A 22980-nucleotide genomic window follows, 5' to 3' on the forward strand; every position below is an offset into this window, starting at 1 on the left:
TTGGAAACTGTTTTGAGTCACCTTATAAGCTAAAGAGAAATCTCTGGAAAATTTCAAAATTGGACTATGACCTCGTAAATCTATCTATGACCTTATAAATCTATCATTATGTTCAAACTATTCAATGTAGTTTTCCTTCTAATAAGTATTGTTTTCATTGTAACTAGGATTGTCATTAGGATGTAAAATTTCAGAGTCTATTTTTACTATTATAATAATACAGTTTTGTAAGTAAGGCCTGATGTTCTATTACCATTTAGTATAAATCTACTAGCGTTCTATCGTGAATGCCATTCTCTGATTGGCTACACTACTCACTATCTATTCTGTGATAGATAGTAGCATAGCAGTGTGCCCTTGATAACAAAATGACAGCCACTTCTTAGCCTTTTCAAAGTGTCTGTGAAGAGGATTTGGATAAAGTTTTGAGCAGCTTTCAGATTTATGCTAAAACAATTAAATTATTCGCTCTCGATTTCTATCGTGTGATAGTTGATGAGGGCGCAACCTGAGTCAACTATCACACGATAGAAATCGAGAGCGAATAATCTAATTGTTTAATGTAAATAACTGTGCACAAGTCACTTGAAAAAAGGCAGTTCTCACCACTTCCAATTCCCTGGGACTACATTCATAAGGAAACTCTAGCCAGGTTGCCATGGGGCCATAAAGAGCCTGATGGACAAATTATGAAAGCATAATGTTACTATTCATATTTTTATGGCAGTATAGAGACAACTGGTTTAAAATTGTTTTCTAATGTACAGCTGTCTTGTGTATTTTGGGGCCATCAGGCAGATAGGTGATTTGATTGAGATGTCCAAACAATCTAAATTTGAAGTACATTACATGAATACAGAAACCAAAACAATTTCCTCAGTTGATTGCCTAGACTAAACATCTTACCAATGGAATGACTGACCCTTGAAGCCTGACACAAAGCCTTTAACTGAGCAAATGTAAGCTCATGTCAAACGTTTATCAAGTATCATGGGTTTGCCCAGTTGAAATAAAGATTTGATAAAAGATCTAATTTTTTTTGCTTGCCTCAATCATTAGCTTTGCTGGTTTGCTTACAACTTCAAGGTTATCAACATCATTTAAATTAGTTCTTCAAACTCCTTGACAGAGCAGGAAAAGCAATCATTTTGTTTGTGGCATCCAAACAGTGTGCACAGGTCTGCATACATGTTTAAGTTCTGAGATAACCATACCTGGAGTTCACGGAAGACCATTTTCAAAGAATGCCTAGAGGCTTCCATGTCAGGAAATTCACTAATGCGATAACGGTTGTAATCAACTATCAGCTCCTGAAGAAGTTACAAACAAGGAATATTTCATTAGGTCATTAAAGTGCCAATGTAGTAAAAAATAATTCCTGCTTGTTTGAAAGGCTTTTCAAAGTAAAGAAGAATGGCGTTTTCCTTTCTGGAATGTCTCTTTTCATTTTTAGAGATATTTACGTTTTTTGTAAGGAAAGTGATGACGTCATAGGTGGTTCCACTAAAACAGCACAACACTCAATCGAGAATAACTCTAGAAATATTAAAGCAGAGTTCTTTAAACTTGGCACCAGAAATGTACATCACAAAAGAAACAGAATGACATCCGTCGTGCCATTGCCATGACAACAGTTATGCCGCTGGTCCTGTTTTAATTAAGACTAAAATTTCCAGATTTTGTCTTAAACAAGGATCATCCACCCCCACCAATCTAATGGGGAGAGCTAAGACAAGATGGGAATCATGTGTGTTCTGAGCAAGACCCTCTGTCCCACCTTAAAAGGTTGCAAATGGGGATATTTGGTTTTTCACAGAATGAGACTGGAGCCAAGAGTGTTGCCATGGCAACAACATAGTAGGTGTCATTCTGTTTCTTTTGTGATGTACATTCCTGGTGCCACGTTTGAAGAACACTGCTTTAATATTTCTAGAGTTATTCTCGATTGAGTGTTGTGCTGTTTTGGTGGAACCACCTATGACGTCATCACTTTCCTCATTAGCATAATACAAAAATGTGAATATCCCTAAAACAAAAAAAGATATTCCAAAAAGGAAAACGCCATTCTTCTTTACTTTGAAAAGCCTTTCAAATAAGCAGGAATTATTTCTTACTTCATAGGCACTTTAAAATACAATTTAAACTTGCACCAACCAACCTTTATTCCTTGGACAGTCTTTGGGAACCTCTGTTTTTCCAGTCTTTGTATGACTCTGTTAATTTCCACCACAAGCACCTTTGCCAGGTTACAGTACTCTTCAAACTTAAAGAGCTTTTCCTACAAAAGAAAATAGAACAGGAAATGCATTGTGCATGAAATCTAAAATGACTAAACAATACTTATTAGAGATTGCATCCATTAAAGTACAGTTTGATAATTTTTGGCATTAAAGCCACGGGATGGAAAAAGAGGTTGGAATAACAAGATCTTGTGAACTTCTTGTTCACATTTACAACATATACACTTACATTATCATGCAGTGCTTCCTGAACAGTGGGCTCTTTTGGAAATATTTCGTACAGTGAGGAAACATAAGTCATAACTGACTTTTCATCTGGATGGTCTGTGTGAACCAAGTCTAACACAAAAAGAAAAAAACAGGTGAGTAACTATAACAAAAGATTTGTCATGGCAGACTCCAGGTAGGAATCTAATCTACTAACCATAAGACAATCTCACCTTAAAATGCTTTCTTAGAAGCAATACATGTACCTCATTTAATGAAGTAATAATGGGACAATGTTAGAGAGCAATGCTAGACACAAGACACAAGGAGGATTTGGGCTCAAGGTTGCATTTGATGTATACATGTACCTAAACACATGACATAATTATATTGACCTTGGTGGTATGAGATACACATATTGACAAATAATTATTCATTCCTTTTTTTTAACCTTCAACGTCCAACAGCCTAGGAACACCAAGTTCTTTCTCTGCAACATGAAATGAGTACTCCAGATTTTGATCAGGGCTTGCTTTATTCAGCTTTGAAAAGTCCACAAGATCTGGCCTATCATTAGGCAAAAAATATCATTAATTAAAATATCATTAATTATTACAATGAATGTTGGCAATGTTTCCAAGAATTTTGATGTGTATTGAATGTGGTAAGCTCTAGTGACTTCATCACATAAACAGAAACTGTCACTTTCTTTCACTTTTATTACTTACCTATATCTGTGGATAATTGCATTGAAAGCTAGGCCATCTTTCCATGATGAGGTAAAGTTTCCAACTTCCACTGAAGGGTACCTGGAAAAAAATTTTTTTTCTGATCAATTCATTACTTTTAGAGTCAGAATCTTTAACACCTAAAGAAAAGACATGCTGATATCAAACAAACAGTAAGCAGTTTTTCATTCAATCAACAAGCTAATCCATTAACAAAAAAATTAAATACCCTTTCTACTGTAACTGGATAAAACTTTTCAACTTAAGGAGGGGGGGCATTGGGGTATATTAGAAACTGCAAAACCAAAGGAAAATTATCCAAAACCGCCAAAAAAATTCGACCAAAACCGAAAACTGCATACAAAACCACCAAAAACCAATACAATAGTGACAAGTGGGGCATACAGAGCAAACTATACTAACACTAATTTTATCAAAGTATTTGTGAATGTCATGGACTTGTCTGAAGCCTTCGTATCTTTTAGTATCATTTAGCTTCTGCAGGCTTCTCTCTTCCCTTTTCACTTTAGATCTAAACATGTTTTGCTTTCAAAAATTCTCACCGTCTTTCGCCCCCTCCTCCTTAAAAAAAAACACAACACGATCCACAATTGCTTCTTCCGTTGCTGGCACGGAAGGTACGATGACCAAATGATTGCTCTGGTCTGCGAGGTCAAAGTCTCAGGCATCATTCAAGACGTGTGATCCCCTACCATGACATTTAGTTTGTCACGCATTCCACTCAATAACTTTGGCATTTCACGGCTACCGGAACCCAAATAGGACAAAATAGGAAAAACCAAATACCACATTGGATACCAAAACCAAAAAACATGAAAACTGAAAACCAGATGCTAAAAAGCGAAAAATCTACAAACCGCAATGAACACAAAAACCGAAAAACTGAAGTCTTCTGGCACAAAAACTGAAAAACCGATCTAAAAACAGCCAAAACCGCACACCGAAAATCCCAATCCCCCCTCCTTAAGCCCAGTCCCCTTTTCACTTTCAGAAGTCTTTTTTTTGTACTATCTCATTATTTATTAATATCTAATAACTTACCTTATCAAATAATCAACCATGTAAAGTAAACCTTGGCACCTTTACCAAACTTTCATATTTAGACATTTTTCCAATATACTTTATGCTTAATTAAATAATTTCTGTGCAACCAATAACCAAGGCTACAAATAGAATGATCAATAAAAAGCTATAATTTGCAAAGACTTCTACTGTTCCAGCCAATTGCTTTGTAGTTGTCAACAAATACTTCGACTTGTTAGAGTTTGGATCTCATAAAGTGCAAATTCAGTGAAATATTAGTTTCAAGCATTATAATAGGACTGTGAAAATTGCATCATTGTGATTGGTTGAAAGAAGGGAAATTCTTCGTTCATTTTCAATTCCTCAGTCATATAAGAAATGAATAACAGTATAAAAGCTCCAGCAAGCAAGAATTTACACAAGTTATGGCATTTGAAAATTCTTTCAAACAGTACTCACCTAAAGGCTGATGCAATATGGAGAAAATTTGCAAATGTCACTTCTAGTGTAAATCCTTATTTTACTTGCATTCATCTGATTACCTTATATACTAATCTTTCTACAAAGAACTGCAGTTACTCACGACTGATTCATTCATTCATTTATGCAGTTACCGGTAAACCCTGCTATCTCAACCTGTTAAGGGCACTAAGATAGTTTGAGATGTCGGGGAATTGAGATAGCTGATAGCAAGTGCCTTAAATAGTGGGGGTTTCATTAAAGTATTCAGCAGGAAGGCAATTGGTTTTCACAGGCAGACTCGTTTTGAACTTGCTGCTATCTGGAACTCAAGAACTGAATGATATCATTTTCTCTTGGATATACTTTAGTTCATGATAATATTTCAGGAGTTTCATTAACGGCCAGGCACGGGGCAAATTGACCAGCTTTGAGGACAAGTTTGCCTGCCTGGTTTGACCATCTAGAGGAATTTTTTCTTTACTTAGAAGTTCAGTTTGAGATAACCAAGTTTTGAGATAGCCAGGTTCTATTGTATATTTTCTGATGTACATACACATAATCACTCTGGAATACATGCAGATAAAGATTTACATAGAAATAGAGCCAAAACACAGCATACCCCTGAGTTACTTTCTGTGCCCACAGGAGAAGTGCCTCTTTGGCTGTCATTTGGTCCTGTTTTCCAACAACTTCCACCTCTGATATCTACATATGTTAATACAGTAGCAAGTCAGTATGCAACATATGTTTGGGAAACAGGTTTTAAAATCATTGAAGTAATGGTTGGAAGCATTTTCAATCAACAACCGTGTACATGTACTGATAGGTGGAGTGGGTTAGATATAGCCTGGAATCCCATAGGACAGACTTATATTTGTACAAGGATCTTGCCTAAACTTCAAGCTTACATGAATGGAATGCTGTTATAAACTAACATCAAAATTTATGAAGATACATGTAAAAAGTCTCTACAGTAGCAATATAATATAAAGAATAAAATGAACCACAGTTGTGAACTTTAATGTCACTCTTTTAGAGATTTCATGACCTCAACAAGTTTAAGAGGATCATTATATGTGTGTAAAGGATTTGGAATCCAAGATGGAGGGAGGTGGGGCATTAATATTTTTGGAAGTTCACCGCAACCCATACATATTTACCATTAATTTGTATCTAACCTGGTAGTGCAAGATGATTGTCCATATCAACCCAAGAGTAAGTTTGGGATTACCATCCACAATGTCTTCGCTTCGAATGTTCACAAGTTTAACCTGAAGTTACAAAAACACCAGTGACATCGAGTTTTGTGTGAGGACTACAGAAGTGAAGGGAAAGTTGACAAGATCTTGTTCACGGATGTGTACTATACTGGAAAGCAAGGTGGGAAGGGTATTGCACTGTTTTATTTTGGGCTACTGAAGCTCATAGTTCTTGTGTTTTGTTTAGGGACTACATGTATGTAGGCATTTTACTTCACTGTGTCTTTTTTCACCTAAATAAAAATTCATTTTCTTGTATACCTGCTGGGACTGAAGAAACTCCAATGCAGTCTGGACATTCTGAAGTCTGTGAAATCGTAACTGACCTCTTTCTCTTGGCTAAAAAAATATATAAGAAAAGCTCTTTATTACATGCATGTATTAAATAAACAGCTGGATCACTTAAAATCAGTGAAAAGAAAAACACAAATCAAATTCTGCAAGAATGAAAAATGCCATGGAATCACAGTCATGCTTTTTGATTAGTGTTCCACAGCTGTTAAACAACACCTAAGTTTTCAACCTCATACAGAAATGTGGCCAATACAATCATGTTGATTACACAAACTTCCTTTTGGTTAAATCTGCAAATGGGTCAGCCATACCCCTGAAACTAATTTCAGTTTTGCAGCATAAGCAAGTTACAGAGCTCTCAAAGTGATTTATTGCCAGTATGTGGGATTGCAGATGGCATTTCACCTGTAGTCATACATGGTGTCGGCAAAGGAATCACCTCACTAATGTGGGTGACCTAAAACTACACTGTATGAGCCTAAAGATAACGATATGAAAAATGTTTAAAGCCATGAGAGAATTTCAAACCACTCCTTAGGCCGAAAATGTCTCAGCATAATTATTATTCTATCCCAATTTTGGAACACCAACTCCCTTGACCTCATGAAAGACAAAGGATCCTTCTAAAGGAAGATTTGTAAGCTTAAAATACTCGAAGATCTTTGATGATAATTTTAACAATCGTAAAGAATTATGAGCAGGATTATCTTGAAGAACTCAGTAATCTTCAATAGAATCTTCAAAAACTCCTCACCAAGATCTTCAAAGATCTTGAAAAATTTTTGGCAAGGATTTGGTACAGTCAGTACATTTAAATAACAACATTTAGCTGATGGTATAGTGGTAAATAGCTATAGACACCTGTATACCAGGGAAAACGTACCAAGTTAGTTTTACAAAGAAGCTCTAACAGTAGTAAAAGATTATTTCCATCTCGAAGTTCTTCATAAAGATCCAAAATTCTCACATTAACCTAAGGAGAGAATTCAAAATGATAAGAGGTAAATTTCATCTGGATATCTTACACATCAATATTACTGGAGAAGTACATGTACATGATCTCTCTTTGATTTATATGACCCAGCAGAGGAAAATATTGTAAAATGGCAGATTTTGAAATAATGTTGACTTGTAAATAACCTAGCTAGCCATATAATAACTCTCCCCTGGATCAGTGGCAATAGGTCCATAAGTGATATATGTAATATAGGTCCATAAGTGATATATAATATAGGTCCATAAGTGATATAAACTGCTCCAATAACGTTCTCATTTCTTTCCTAATTACAATTGTTCCATTACAGCAGTATTAAACACCAAGTTAACATGCAGTGTACCTTTGTGTAACTATTTTTTAAATTTAATAATTATGTGAACAAAATAAAAATTAACTATAAATATATAAATAAAATTATTTTTAAACAGAGTTATTAAGCTCGTAAATAAACTAAATGGAAACAAAAGATATTCTGCTCAATTGAAAAGAATGCATAATGAAAACAAATTCTTCCAATGGTATTTAATTTTTTGGACAGCATGCAGGATCAAATTGGCAGATCACATATGGGAACTCCCTTGAAAAACAAAACAGGAAAACATGCCACGGCTTCCTGTTTTGTTACAAAATGTTGCTTGCTGGTCTTACATAAATTTTCTAAATAGCTACATGTTTTGGGACTTAAACTACTTTATATAACTCATTTACGATAAATGCCTTAATGTGTATAAAGTAGAGAGATTGAGATTGGTACATTATCCATGAAATTTCATCAAAGATTTCACCTACAAAAATAGTGTTTAACACGTTTCAAAATTTCAAGACCTTATAAGTACAGCATTACATTCACAGAAAACAATGTGCTAAACTCTTTATCAAAAAGAATAGGTTCCACTCTTCATCTATTGTACTGTAAAGTGAATTCAGTAACATTACTGTGAAACCACAAATAGTCGTGGTTTAGCTATAATAACAGAACGAATTAGATGGCAAAGATCATCTCTTATCAGACTAAAGTTTCAGATGTTCATATTAATTTTTGGATACGAAATTTAATCATATGGTAGATAACGTGTGTAAATTGTAGCAACGGGAGCTGCTGTAACGTACACTGAAATTGACAACTAGCAGTTAATTATGTCAGTGAAATTGACAAGCTTACTTTCTGAAGATGGTTGTTGACCCATTTTGTAAAAGTCTTCTTTTGAACGGCATCTCTGTGATCTGTGAGGAGACAAAAGAAACGTTGGAGCCATAATAAGTTGTAAAATAGCCTCCAATTAAATCCGACGAGTTCCAGTTGTTCTCCTTTACGTAAAAATTGTAAATTAACGGGCGTTTAGATTGCTTTTCCGTGGTACTAAACCAATGTAAGCATGACATAACACCACGCAAAACCAAAGGCTCTTTATATTTGTAGTAACTCAGAAAATTTGGCGTTCAATAATTTCCACTGTTGATATTGGGCACCTATTTAAGCGAAGCAACGCTTCTTATCTGCTTAAAACTACTAGTTCATATGTAATTCCGTTAATTCGACCTCTTTGCTCTCATCAACTATTCACATGACTGCAAAAACAAGACGCCTAAATTTCACGAGACTAAGTGTCTTTCTTAACAGCACGACACATGGACCGCACTAATTACCTGGTTCACTCCGCCTCAACTCGATCATGAGCTCATAAACATTCTCGTCTTCTTCCTCAACCTCCCCTGACTCGTGGTCCGCCATTTTATTTTGTTGCCGTGGTGCTAGCTCACGAATAAATGACCTAGGCAGGTCTGATTACTCGCGAGTGAATAATGCAGCTATTCAAGGTCATTTCACAGCCAGTCTTGAAAAGAAATTATCCTTGAACATCGCCTTGTTTTGGTCACAGAGTGAGCGATATTATTCAAAACACCAGACGGAAAGAGGGCTGCAAGGGCAACTAATACTGTACAAAACGCCCGCTAATACACGAAGTTACCATATCATTCGCGCAGAATTTTCTTGAGGGTTCGAATCCAGATGATGTTTTATGCAACAGGAATTTAAATTTCCCCTCCCAAGAGATAAAGAAAAGTGTTCTGCTCTCCTTCACTGAATCAGCTGAATGCGTGATGTGCGAAATGTTGGAGCGTACTGTGACCGAACAGCAGAATCTGAATAGACTTATCTTGGCCAATATAAGTTTCTGAAATATGAGAGCGAGCGATCTTTCGGGTGTGGGGACAAAACAATGTGCTAAATGACCTCCTCCAATAGTTATCATACAGTCCGATAAATTCTTAATTTAATGCAAATGCTAGGCCAAACGGAACGGTTCGTCGACAGCTTTTCTAGACGTAATATCATTATATATTTTTTTAATCAACTTTCGTTATCTCTTGCTACTTAGCTGAGCTCGTGAGAGTTTATTTGCCTTGTCCTGAGTTAGGACGCAGCCGAACTCCTTATCTCACGCAAATTGTATTTTGTAATAAACAAAACGTGTTTTGAGGAAGACACTGGAAATTCGAAAAAGGCAATGACAGTGACATAATTGCTCGTTTTGAGTTATGAGGCAGACGTCTTTTTAATTTTAAAGGATATAGAAAATGGCAGTGTTATTGCAGCCAAGAACAATAACAAATAATTCAATTGACAGTCTCGAAACAGTTAACAAACATCAAGTTATTTTCTTGCCATGAAGTTGATGTATTAAACATATTACAACCAAAAACGACATGCTAGACAGCCATTAGATAGTGGCTCGCTATTACTGAAGATTTGGTCAGCTTAATTATAATACTGAACTCAGAGAGACTTCAAAGAAAACAAAATTAAACAAGCAATTGTCCAACACAGCAAAGAGTGAATTGGTACAGTTTCATTTGAAGCGTTTCCTCGTGAACAGATCAGTACCAGAAAGAACATAATCATTTCATTTAAGTTAATCAGCTTTTCGAAAGTAAGGGTGGAATTATGCCCAAAAAAGCACGCTTACCAGCAATTTTACACACCGCTCTGTCAGCAACGTTCGACGGGCTTCGAGTTCCAGAACGAGACCTCGGCCTGCCGTGAATCGGAGTACTTGGCCTAGACATAGCAGACAGTAAAAGGTGGCGACAACTTCATCGTCTGCTCAGCCAAAAAGGAACAAGTGTTTGTCACATGGGTGAATCTTGGGTTTGGCATCACAACCGACGACCAGAAATTTCCACATGCAAATAAAAATTATAAAGGGAACTTACGTTAGTTACTGGTGTCACTTCAAAGACAACAAGCGAGCGCTTGACTGACAGTGTTCTACAATACCTCGTAGCGCCAACACAACGAACAAAGTAAAGCAGCTCCAAGGCACTAAATTAAAAATATAACAGGGATCGCAAAATTTTCCTCTTCACCGATGGGCCACCATGTTTTCCCACGCTTTGAATATTCATAACTTTGCTTTGTACCGGCGTGTATTGTGATTGGTCAAATACATAAGAAGCAAGCGCAGCCAAGCGCGTGACACGTTTTTGGCGCGTAACATTGTTCATTGCGCGATCGTGTTGTCACGTTTGACGCTTGTTTATATCATTTCCCCTGTTTGTTAATTTTTCGACAGGAGATTAGCAGCTGATTTTCAATTAAACGACGTCGATTAAAGCGCCAAACCGCTTGGTTTTCATCGAAACATGGGTGGTAAAATGATCGATTCAGTCTACTTGCGACCATTGAATATTTTAACTCGAGGATGTTGATTTCACGCTAAGCGACCAACTGTGAAATGAAAGCATGGGCGCGATATATTGCGTGCTGATAAATGGGTCATGACAATATTAAACGTGTGAAATATGATAGATGGGTTATACTTTTTACAACTTAGTAAGAAAGGTAGTCAAAGATACGACGACTTGTCGACAATCTGGCTTCAAACTTGTACACACTCTAGAATGTGCCAACTGAAAGTGTTTCGTGAATAATTCGCTCCTTTTTTCGAATAATTATAATAAGGGTTACGTGGTGCATTGTTATGAATCGACGATAAAAATAAACAGTGACAGACTAAACAATTGCAAATGGGGGTTAGTTCTTGAACTCAAAGTCCTTCGCCAACAAAATTAATCCTTTAATATTCCAAAGTATGCTTGAAGATATTATCGATTCTATGGCGAAATATTTGAAGAGGAAAGAACCATTTGACGTCGTTAAAACTCGACTTTATTTCCGGATTCCAATATTTGGTAAGAATTATCTGAAGCCGTCGAACTCTCGACTTTCGTCATCGCGTGACAAATACATAATACGGCTGAGAAGCTAAATTGCAAAGAACTGTCTTCCGGTCGCAAGGTCAAGCAGAAGTGATTGTGGTTTTTAATTTCATCATTGGGTGTGGACAGGGATAAAATCAAATGCCTACAAGACGCCGCCTAAAGTGAAAATTGTTGAAAACTTCGAATTTGTCAATTTCATCAAGAATTCGTGTCGACAAAAGCTTTAGTGCTGACAGGTTCCGTTCCAAAAACAACCTCTGAGAGCGCATTTCCATCTTTAATTGAGCAAACAATCATGTCTCAAATGTAGACTGCTTGTCTGCCAGTCTCTCAGTTCATATGACCTTTCAAATTTTGGCATGAATCCAGTGTTCCTCGTGGTATGGTTTAATAGAGCCCATCGGGCATCCCCGAGCCCCCCTCCCTCCACCAAAAATACGAACACTGGTACTTCTACTCAAGTTGGCAATGTCGTTTAGTAGTAATGGGGAGGGAATAGTTGTCTCTCACTCCTCACTTCTTATTGAAAGAAGGTTAGGTCAGGAAAGAGAACCTTGTAACACGAGCAATAACGTCTCCACTAAGCTCCCCACCACCCCCTCCCCCCGCTCCCCCGCCTAGGCTATTTTTCTTAGAAAATTGGGAGGGGTCCGTCCTAGTTTCTGAGAAAAAAAAAGCTCCGGGCAACGAGATTGGGTAGTGTCACGCTACTTTATTAGGCTAGAACACATCGCCAGAGTTGAGGGCTTCCCAGGGGGTAGTATGTTCCCTTGAAAATTTCACGTTTTCTCCCTTGTTCCTTATTAATAAATTCCATTGTTCCCTAAATTTTTTTGTCAAAGTACCCTTTAATAGTAGAAATATCCCTTGCTCCGTCAAATTAATCCAAACAATATTCCTTGTTCTCTTGAACATATGATCATGTTTCCTTGATCCCAAAACCCCTGAGAGGGGAAGCCCTCAGAGTTGTAAAGCCTGAGAAAAGGTAGCCAAAGCAAGAAATTCAGCAAATCTCTTGTGAAAGCACTGAAAGTTATTAGTTCGCGATGAGGACCTCCCTTTTGATTTCAACTGCTGAGCTTCTAAGAAAGCGGTGAGCTCGCGTATAAAATGTAGATTCACACGGGTGTGTACTCCGCTGAAATGTTACGCTGGAAAATGAAAATTATCTTGTTTTCAAAGAGATACTGCAATGGCGACTCTAGTTCTACTGGACCCCTCGTGTGCGTGAACGCCTACAGCAGGAGTCAGTAAAACCGGGCATGTCCGATTGCATGCGCAAACTGTAGGACAAGATCCACACTACACCGGAGGAATTTAGAAGCGCAACAATCACTGGTCATTTTGGATTTGTGTTTGAGGAAAACTCGAGCAGGGAAATCACATGATTATCGTGGCTACATGGTTTTCCTAAAGTTCCGTTTTTTAAATGTTTTCCGTCCACACGAAAACGAAAAGCTGGCGTTTACAAATTCCTCCGGTTTAAAGAGCGTTTTTGAAAAGTTCTGTTTTGGTGACAGATTAGTGTGAACGGTACGTAGAAATAAGTTAAAGCTGCGTTTTCACAAATTTCTCCGGCGTAGTGTGGACGCTGCCTAATAAGGTGGTCCCTGAGATTTCTCTTTCAATTCCATGAAACCAAATAAAAAGAATCGTCTACCCATTAAAAACTTAAGTCATCGTTAATTAATCCTGTTATTACTTTCTGAAGCATTTGCAGGCTAATTGGCTTACAAAAGGTGAATAAAACAAAGACGCTTATATAGGTCAATAACTTGAATCCATACACTTATTTATTTTTTTACTTAGCCGCATTCCAGGAAGAATTGAGATGCATAGGAGATCGAAGTTCGACTGAATATGATTGCACATATTTTAATCATTAATCTATAGTTGTAGAATGTTGCTAACGAGACAATTTTCAAAATATAAACAACTGCTTACCTTTCTATGATATCCACACCTCTAAAGCAACAACGAAATTAACATTTTATACAGCTGGAAGGGTGGATCGTTTCCTGTCAGGAGTTCTCTCACAGCTATTGGAACGCCAATGTTGTTTGCGCGTAAACGTTGCACGTTAACCTCTAAGCGGGAGATGATGATTTAATGAAGCAGGCACGAACAGGGCAGCTGCTATGGAATACGTAATTTCGACCTTCCTTGTGCCACTTGTGCGTTCAGTTTGCTTCTAAATGTATGTCTATGTGTAATGGTTAAGGACTTGATCGTGCGTTCTGCAGTTCCCTGCAGTCACTCTGTCCGTTGTCGATCGAGTCAAGGGTAATGACTGGGTAGACAACCGAAAAAAACTGGTGACGAGTAAAAACAGGCGTAAAACGCAGATTGCGGACTGCAGAAGGCCCGTTTCTCGAAGGTCCCGAAAAGTTTTCGCACCCGGAAATCTCAGACCTTGTGACTACAGAGTTATTTTATTCACATATTCTTAATATGAACGGAGGTTTTCTTCATACAAAAAGTTTCAGGCGTATACACTTATCTGTTTTTAGATACACAATAATTAATTAAAAATTGCTTTGCGGGCCTGAAAATTAAAGTTTCCGGGGCTTTCGAGAAACGGGCCCCAGCTAGGGGCAAAATGCAGACTTTTCAACTCAATCGTGTTACCCTTTGCATTATTGAGAACTTACTGTAAACAGGCTAACCGGGGCGTTATTTAAGCTAACCTGGAAGCTGAGTGATATTCAGGCTTACCGTAGTGCAGACTTTTTCTACAATTAGCCTAAATAACCCTGTTTAGCCTAAATAACCTTGTTTACGGGTAGCACTCGATAATAGAAAAAACGCGATATATACTTATCGAAAATCTGTAATCTACAGTTTGCATTTTACCCTCAGTCTCCGGTATTCGTTTTACATTGACCGTTATAAGACAAATGAGAGAAGTTTCTCCCCGTTCTAAAACCCGCCCCCTTCGCCGCCCCACCCCTGCCCTCATTCCTCTCACATCCTTTTTCCACTCTTTTTTTTCTGTACACTAACTTGAATTTTAACTCGTGTGGACTCATGTTTTGTTCTCAAACCAGTAAGTAGGTATTAGTTTGTAAAGGACCAGCACCCCACGCATACCGAGTACCTCCTACGCAGGCGTTACTCCGCAAGCAAGAAAATATTGCGTGACTACTGCGTAGCAGACCCGGGGTAACTCCCATAAAATTGGGTGGGAGTGTACGTGAAAAATCTGCGATCTTTCCTACCCTATTTATTACCTGACAAACAATTCGATACCCGTTTTGAGACCTGAACATTAAATCAATACCCTCTTTCAGACCTGACACATAAAGCTCCCTAGTTCAGACTGATAGTAAAGGCATTGTTTGTTGATGGTCTTAACGATAAAGATGAAAAAGTAGTTTCTCCTGAGCATACCCAAGTCAAGACTAGAGTGCAAAACCTATACCCTATTTGATACCAAAATTTCCAAAATCAATTCGCTATTTCTGATCAAAACGGCTAAAACATTATACCCTCTGGGGCCGCACATACCTATATGACCCATATAAGGGAGTACCCCACCAGGGTAGGATCGAAGGTTACAGTTCTAGTAATGGTAGTCATTTCATTCTACAGAACTGGGAGTAAGTCGTGTAATGTGGACTAATTGATATGTACACACTAGTGATTAAAAATTGCTCAAACTAAAATTCCTTAAAAAATGTATTGCCAAGTTCTCTTTTTGTTTGCTTGTAAACGAGACAGGACGATCAGTAGTCTCCTCCCCCGGGATTCCTCCAGAGCCGTTTTTTTGGGGGATGTCACGCAACGCTCTAAAGAAACTAGACAAGACGATCAGCGAATCAGCGGTCCGGGAGGTCCCATCCAGTCAGGTGGGGCAGAGCTGGAGTGTTTATTTTCTTCATTGTCGGTCTGTATAGTCTGTCGCTCGTCTCCGTCGAAAATGACAGACGGAAATACGTCTCCGTTCGCAGGCAGTCTGTAGCTAAAATCCATCTGTCCCTGATTGTATTTAAAAAAGAACTATCGACTTTACACAAATATGAAGATGTCACAGTATTACCTCTGAAATGGACTAGTTTCTGGAGTTTGCAAAGTTGACTAACCGCAAAACAGAGCCTAACCCTAAGTTGACAAATTCATAGCCATGGGATTATTCCTTTTTTACTGAGATTCAACTTACCAGTGGGAAATAAAAGATAGAAATCCATCTTCAATTATTTTCAATGATATCTCTTGTCTAAAGAACATTAAAATTATCACTATTAAAGTGAGTTACATATGCTGTTGGTGGCGGCTGATGCGATGAGAAAATTGTTTTTCTCTCGAATTTCCCGCTGAAGAATTAGGATTAGCGGACATATTTGTCTTATCAAAACTTCCGCGATGACAGACATTTATTTCGCTCCCACCTCTCTGTGGCTAGCACCATAAAAGCACCAGTGACACAAAGGAAGGCATGGCTTCATGGAATTTTTATAATCTAACTACAGAATCTCTCCACAACGGCAACCTTAGGGAAAGAGGAAAGTGACCTTTGTAGAGAGGTGGCTATTATGGAAAGGGGTGTAATGTGACACCTATGTTTTTTTTTTTCCAGGGGTGCGACATTTATGTTTTAAAATAGCATCTAAAGACGTAAGACAATCAAAATTAATTTATAAATAAAACAGGAACCAAAGAAAAACAGAGACCAATGACGTGTAGTGCGGATCAAGTATTATGTAAACGTATGACAAAGTATCTTTAAAATAAAAAAAAATGGCTTCTGTATGTACCGTTCGTAAGTGATCAACTGGCTGTGGGCGTTCCTATGATGGAAAGGTTAAAATAAGAGTGAATGCATGAAACGTCCGCCGGGACAAAAAAAAGTGGCCGTTGTAGAGAGGTACGTGGCTATCCTGGAGAGAGAGCCCGGGGGGGGGGGGGGGTACTCCCAGAAAAGTTGGTTTGGGGTGTGCGGCTCATGCCACCTCCCAAAACCCTTACCCTATTTATGACCAAAATCTGCGACTTTTGCTACCCTATTGATGACCTGGCCAAAAATTCGATACCCTATTTATGACCGTTGTGGATGGCACAGCTGCCCTAAACATAAGTTATGAAGGGCTTTTGTTGACGGTCTTATTGATAATGATGAAAAAATAGCTTCTTCCAATAAACATACCCAATTCAGGACTAGAGTGCTCAAACCATACCCTATTTAAGACCAAAATGGCCAAAATCGATGCCCTATTTATGACCAAAACGGCCGAAAAACCCTACCCTTTGGGGCCGCACATACCTATATACCCCGTATAAGGGAGTACCCCCCTCCCCCCTCCACCGGGAGAGAGAGGTGGCCGTTAGCGGATGTTCGAGTGTCGTTTCGATGTTTGGAAGTAGGTTTTAAGCAGTCCCTCTATGAGATCGTTGCTGCCTGCAAGGACTGCTTCTAGCTTTCCTTCGCTCGCACTATCTGAACGTGAAGAGACCATAAAAAAAAACGTACTACCCTAAATCATAGTTAGTAGAGGAGACTACTAACTATGCCTAAATGGGAAGCGAGAACGATCCAAGCCATGGCAGCTCTCGATGCGGAAATCAGTTTCGGAAACAAACGCATCAGCCATTAGCCAGGCTTTGATTAATTATAGTTTATGCCTTGGAGCAATAATCGTTACGGAAGCGTTTATTGTAATATAAATGGATGAAACTTGCTCAATGCAATACGATTGCTGTTATGCACAAAAATACTTCATGTAATAAAAGCGATATTTTTTCGCTGACTCAGCTTCACGTTATAAAAGTACTTCTAACGCTAAACACGTTTTGAAGCAGTAGGTTAACATTCTACTTTGTCATATTTTTTCGTGATGAAAATAAATTCACAACACGAGATCTCTTTTTGGTCTAAATAAATTTCCCTTAATATGTCCTAGGGATTGGTCTTTACCCCAGAATAACTGCATTTGACAGAGGGTGGGGAGTTCATCAAAAAACAGATTTTGTAAATTTGCGTTTGAGGCCAATTACCCCCGCTTAAACATCAGGCTCAGTCTGAAATAGGTTGTAGGTTCCCTTGAAGAGTCCCTATATGAAAACAGTTCTGATCGGAGAAACTTCCTAGTTATTCACCAATCTATTTATACCCAAAAATCAGTTTAATTAAATTCCCTTTAAATATATTTTTGAGCTTACCTAGTACAATCAATCGACCGGGTAACTCTGTCTCATGATAACCAGCAACTTACGCAGAAACAGTGATTCCAACTTTCATGAATTTGAAATCATTTGATTTAATAAATTTTTTCTAACCTATACTCAAAATTTCTAAAATTGTCTGTAGACCTCTGCAAAATTGTAGAAACCTAAAGCAGGTGAAAAAAGAATAAGCTGTAACGTAACTTTTTAATCAGTCGAACACGAAGCTTAGAGATTCAGTTTGAAATTAGCCAGTTATGTATAGCTAAGACATCACTGACTCAGTGTACAGGATACTAATAGAAAAAAGAAAATGCAGCTCGATGGGAAACGCAAAATACACTCACTAAGTTCGCCAATTTTTTTTTCTTCATTCTCACTACACTTCATAGCACATGGAAATTTACAAGATCCTAGGGAAGCTTGCAAAGTGCATTGGCAATGTCTGCGCGTTTCCGTCTTTCCAATGCAGTTTTCATGTTCTTGTTTTGCGCTTGCATTCATTGGAACCAAGGAGCTTACTTAAGCAGCAATTACTACGACAAACCAGCTTACAACAATGTAGCACAGAAACACGCCGGACTTCAAGATTCAGCGAAGTTACGTGCTTGATGACGAGGATAAACGCGGTGAGGAAGATCCTACGATAGAAAGGACAACCCTGCGAGTGGGGCATTATCAACCACAACCTGACCAGTCAAGCGAACGGCTGATACCGGCGGAGCGAAATAAAATTTAAGAAGCAAGAACCCAGGTATAAGCGGTACTCATTTGTCAGTTAAGCCATGCATTCATAATCTAATTCCCCCCCCCCCGGGGGGGGGGAACTCCCATATAAAAATGACGGGGGTGCTCGTCCTACTTTTTAGAGGTTAAAAAAGCGGTTTTGTTACCTCTTAGGGTGTTTAGCCTCAAAAGGTCCACAGCGGGAACTTTTGCGGTACATTTTAGGGTATTGGGCCGAAATAATATGGGAGATCATGTGTTATGTAAGAATTGGTACGCCCACAAAACAGGATCTTGGTACCTCTTAGGGGGTTCTTTTCAAAATTTCCGATGAGCACCCCCGTCCTTTTTATATAAGAGTCCCCCCCGCGTATAAGTCTTGCATTGTGTTAAGATTCAACGCGTAGTTTCCATAACTAATTCAGTGTTGCCGGCAAAGAAAGGACTCTTTCAGTTTGCATCGTATTTCATTTTGATATGTTCCCATAGTTACGAATTATTTTCTATTTCCTAATTTCTTTGCAGAAAAAAAAAATCTTGGAGTAACCAGGAGATCAGACGCCTATAGCTGAAGTATTGTTTTTGCAAGAAACAAGAAATCAAGAATACCATGTAGAAAACAAAAGAAATAAAATAGAAAGCAGTTTCATAACTAAAAGATAATTGATTTTTTATTCTGTATTGAAAGCCTTGTAACTACAATGCTTTTTTCCCGGCATTCGTTTTTCTGAACAGTCTCTGAATTTAGCTTGTCAAAGTTAAGGACTGAGGAGTAGTGGGGCATTAATGGAAAAGAATTCAGTATAGGAAATAACCATAATTTGACAATTCAGGATCATTGTTCGCAAGGTGTCTGTTAAAATTACCTTCTGGGTCGAAAGCCATATAATTGCTTTTCGTTGTTGGGGACAGAAAACACCACAGCTTCATGTAGGTAGGAAGACTTGATTATGTAGCCTGGGCACTAGCTGTCCAGGCAACGCATGCGCAATCTTCTGTAGGGGAAAAAAGATGGCGGTTGAACATTTTACCACAATACCTAGCGAGCCTTACACATCTCATAAAGTACAAGGAAAGTCATATTTTTGCAATATATGTTCCTGTGCTAATGACAGTGTGTATGTTAGGTTTGAAGGTTTTCGAACTTTTCTCACGTGCCTTTTTTGAGCGATGTTAGAGTTTTCGTGCGCTAAGATTTATGGGTAAAGGTAGCAATGCCATTTTTTTTCCTAGAGTTGGTTGCTTCCCAGGCTTCCACCTTACTCTACGCACGCTCTTTTTGGTTGCTTCAACTGCTACGCGGGCTCGAAACAGTTCTAGGAAGATGCCTAAAGGAGGACAAAGAGTATTAAATATAAACGCATTCTGACTGTCTCGGGAAAATTAAGGAAAACTAAGCGTGTCGTCATGGTGTGCTAACATTTCAATAGGCCATTAGTTACCTAGCCTATGACTGCTAGCGAGGCTGGATATGACCTTGCTTTGAGACAGACCACGCTGCTTTTCTCATGTAAATGCAAACTAGTTAGCATAATAACAACTTTATTTCAACAACAAAACCAGTGAGGTCTGTATCAAAACTAGGTTATCTCCAGCCTCGGTGGCATTCAAAGGCCAGGTCACTGAACAGACAACTGTAAAATGATCTATTCGAACTATGTTTATATTACAGTCACAACCGATGAATAAAATGTACACAGTCTGTACTTTGGCTTTGGAACGGGTTAAATCAATTAAATATTGCCATAACGACCTGTGAAATCGACAGGCTTCTTTTCCTTAGCGCACGCAGGTCCCTCGGGAGTGTCAAATGCGTTAATGTCGACGCCATTCTTGGTCGGTAAAATCAGCACTGCATCATGGGAAGCCATGGAAGGATCTTCGTCAAAGTAGTTGTACGGGCGCAGGAAAAAGCTGGCGGAGTTGGCAGCGGTGGTGGTGTTTGGGATGTCTTCGGAATGTGGTAGGTGCATCATGCCTACTGTAACCCAGGCGACCAGGTCTTCATTTACTATGCTCTCGTTATCTGCTACGAAATTTGCAAAGTCAACAACTGGGTCGTATAGGCTGTTTTGAATGTAGATAGATGAGCTTTTTTCTTCCTTTTCCTTGCGTTTAGTGACCGTCATTTGATTCAATGACAAGGCAGCTCCTCTCACCAGATCCCACTCTCTTGGATACATTTGCTTCATCATGTCCCGGATGTGTACACGGTATCCACGTTTGACGCCCATTGCATTCACATTTCCCTCGCTGAAGAAATTGAGGTACTTGGGATGGTCAAAATTGTTATGATAAATGGCTTCTTGATATTTTCTACCTTGATGTCAACAGTTTCAAAAGAGTTCTTTCTGCCACCGAAGTCCAAGTCTACTTTGTATCTATCTATCTAGTTTATCAAGTGATCGTAAATGGTGCCGGCAACCCCAGCATGGATGTCATTACCGTAAGAAGCCTCATGGGATGTCCAAAGCGTAGCCTGGACATGTCCACTCGTCGAAACCCCGACTTCCATGACTCCATTTGGATGGAACAAATAATCGTAAATATAATCATAGTTACACGCTGTGGATGCGGAACGCAATACTAACGCACTTCCTGGCATTCGTCCGTAAAACTTGTAACCACCTTCAAAGTTGTTGTCAAAATGTCTGCGTAATGGAAGTCCAAGGTCGACTTCAAATAAACACAGTGAGCTTTTAAACTTGGTGAGCTCACTGAACTGATCTGCGTCAAAGAATGAAGCCGTGCTGGGACAGTCGATACCTGGAACTAACTCAAACTTGCTGTATCCCATTCCCCACGCGGAATCCACATAGTCTGTCACCATTTGCATGGACTCCACCCTGAGTAGAAGGCTGCCGCCTCCTGCAAACTGAGCTCGTGCACGATTCTTTGCTCGTCGAATCTGATATCAAAGAGCTGCACGCCGGTGGAACTGCGAGAACGGAAATCAAAACTCCACTTCATGTATTCCACGTGATGTCCACTGACTGTGTAGCGCTTGCCATCGGGCTCCACCAGCTGCGGTGGCCGCAATGGCTTTGGAGGCTGCGGCTTTCCACGGCGAAGATAGGACGAGTATAAAGGCATTTTATCTGAGGAGGGTGGTGCAGAAAGGGACACTTTGTAAATAGAGCCGTTGTTGTAAGCGTGCATTGATTCCTCGACACCATCGAAATATTGATTATAATGAAATACTTTCTCAACCTTCCACAGTGAAACATCGCTTCCTTGTGTATTAAGATATATCTCAAAACCGACAGGATGCACATAACCGCCTCGAAGACGCCGTACAAACCAGATCCAGTTTTTGTGTAGGCCAAAAACGCCTGGTGTGGTTTCAGCCCAATCCAGACAGCGGTCTGTACAGTCGCTGTATGTGTACCCATCGTAGCTTTCTTTCAAGAGCTCATAGGCTTGTTTTGTCGCGTTTATAATGATACTCTCCATAGCGCGCGTCGTATTCTTTTCCACCCAGTGACCGCGAATCAAATGGGATCGGATATTTCTGATGTGGGCCGGTTGTTTCAAGATGATTTGTCGGTTTTGCTGCTGGACTCACCAGAAAATCCCTCACCTGCGGGTTGCTTTGCCCACCATAGTAAATGACAACTTGTGCCTTGCGTTCAGGCTTCGGGGCGTTGTCGTTGTCGAGAAAATTGAGTGCTTCATCTTTGGGTGGTTGCTGCAACTCGATCAAGAAAATGTAGTTGTCGTTGATGGCCGCATCTTCATGGCGTGTGACATTCAGAGAAGATTGACTGAGAATGTAATCTCGCACAGCGATGATTTCATCCTTGGATAAGTCGTCGTATAGACCTGTCGAGCGTGCTGGTGAAGATATCAACTTCATTTTCTCAGGGCAGAACTCTTTGACGCTAGAGGACGATTCATTTTCCACGGGATCAGTTTTATCGTTTGTTGCGACTGCAATTAATGCGATGAGCAGAGCTAAAGACAGCAATGCCGGTACGACGACCAGGATTTTCAAAACGAGCTTCTTTTTGTCGTCTTTTGTCGCCATTGTCGATTGCTATTGTTTGAAACTTTATACCCTTGGGTTTATATCTGAGTAAAACTATTAACTATTTACACTTCAGGAAAGGCCATTGGAACAAGGTTGATATATCCACTTGCCAGGGAACATTTATAAAAAAGCCTGAAACGAGTTCTTTGTCATTATCCCTAGAATGTTTTTTCAACATTTCAAGAAAATCCATTAAATCTGCATACCCTTTAAATTTGCTCATAGTTGATGTATTCTCAGAATCAAACGCGAGATTTTAGCTCATAGAGATTCGTTAACAACCCGCGCCACGCCAGGAGATTAGGGAGTTTCAGCAAATCACGGCGGCCACCGCAACGAAAAACCAAACAAAATAATTGGCGCGTTTTCGGGGTCAAAAATAGCCTGAAATGTCAGTCATTTCCCGCCCTCAGCTTTCCCCGGGCGAGAGAAGGCTGAGGGCGGGAGATGACTGACATTTCAGGCTAGGTCAAAAACAAAAACTAACTTTTCCACCTTTTCTTTCCTGCTAAAGTAAATTGTCACTCATTTCCTGTCTTTGAAATGAGACAGTACACATCTCTTTTGACCTCCGAAACAATACCTTCCGCGTTTCCTGAATACTAAAATG

The 22980-nt window shown here is 39.1% G+C and overlaps 1 protein-coding gene and 1 pseudogene across 3 annotated transcripts in view; both read right to left on the reverse strand.

The window, feature by feature from the left end:
- LOC110058896 (uncharacterized) overlaps positions 1–10638 on the reverse strand; it is a 125278-nt gene extending 114640 nt beyond the window's left edge. Inside the window, exons 1-13 of one of the 3 annotated variants that reach the window (XM_089279394.1) lie at positions 10512–10638; positions 10201–10377; positions 8394–8455; positions 7118–7207; positions 6202–6279; positions 5860–5952; positions 5301–5386; positions 3176–3256; positions 2899–3014; positions 2470–2579; positions 2159–2278; positions 1215–1310; positions 607–675 (exon numbers count right to left, since the gene is read on the reverse strand). In XM_089279394.1, coding sequence (XP_089135520.1) covers positions 607–675; positions 1215–1310; positions 2159–2278; positions 2470–2579; positions 2899–3014; positions 3176–3256; positions 5301–5386; positions 5860–5952; positions 6202–6279; positions 7118–7207; positions 8394–8455; positions 10201–10300 — 1101 coding nt within the window. In that variant the 5' untranslated portion in view covers positions 10301–10377; positions 10512–10638. Of the gene's footprint in view, positions 1–606; positions 676–1214; positions 1311–2158; positions 2279–2469; positions 2580–2898; positions 3015–3175; positions 3257–5300; positions 5387–5859; positions 5953–6201; positions 6280–7117; positions 7208–8393; positions 8456–8878; positions 9388–10200; positions 10378–10511 lie in introns of those variants that run through there. The other 2 variants (XM_020765566.2, XM_089279395.1) reach the window with 2 other exon arrangements.
- Positions 10639–19916: 9278 nt separating this feature from the next.
- On the reverse strand, positions 19917–22367 carry LOC110058875 (diamine oxidase [copper-containing] pseudogene; annotated as a pseudogene).
- Positions 22368–22980: the final 613 nt, after the last annotated feature.

The sequence above is a fragment of the Orbicella faveolata genome, unplaced genomic scaffold (genome assembly GCF_042242905.1).
Source record: "Orbicella faveolata isolate gen_17 unplaced genomic scaffold, um_ofav_v1 contig_47, whole genome shotgun sequence".
Lineage (NCBI taxonomy): Eukaryota > Metazoa > Cnidaria > Anthozoa > Scleractinia > Merulinidae > Orbicella > Orbicella faveolata.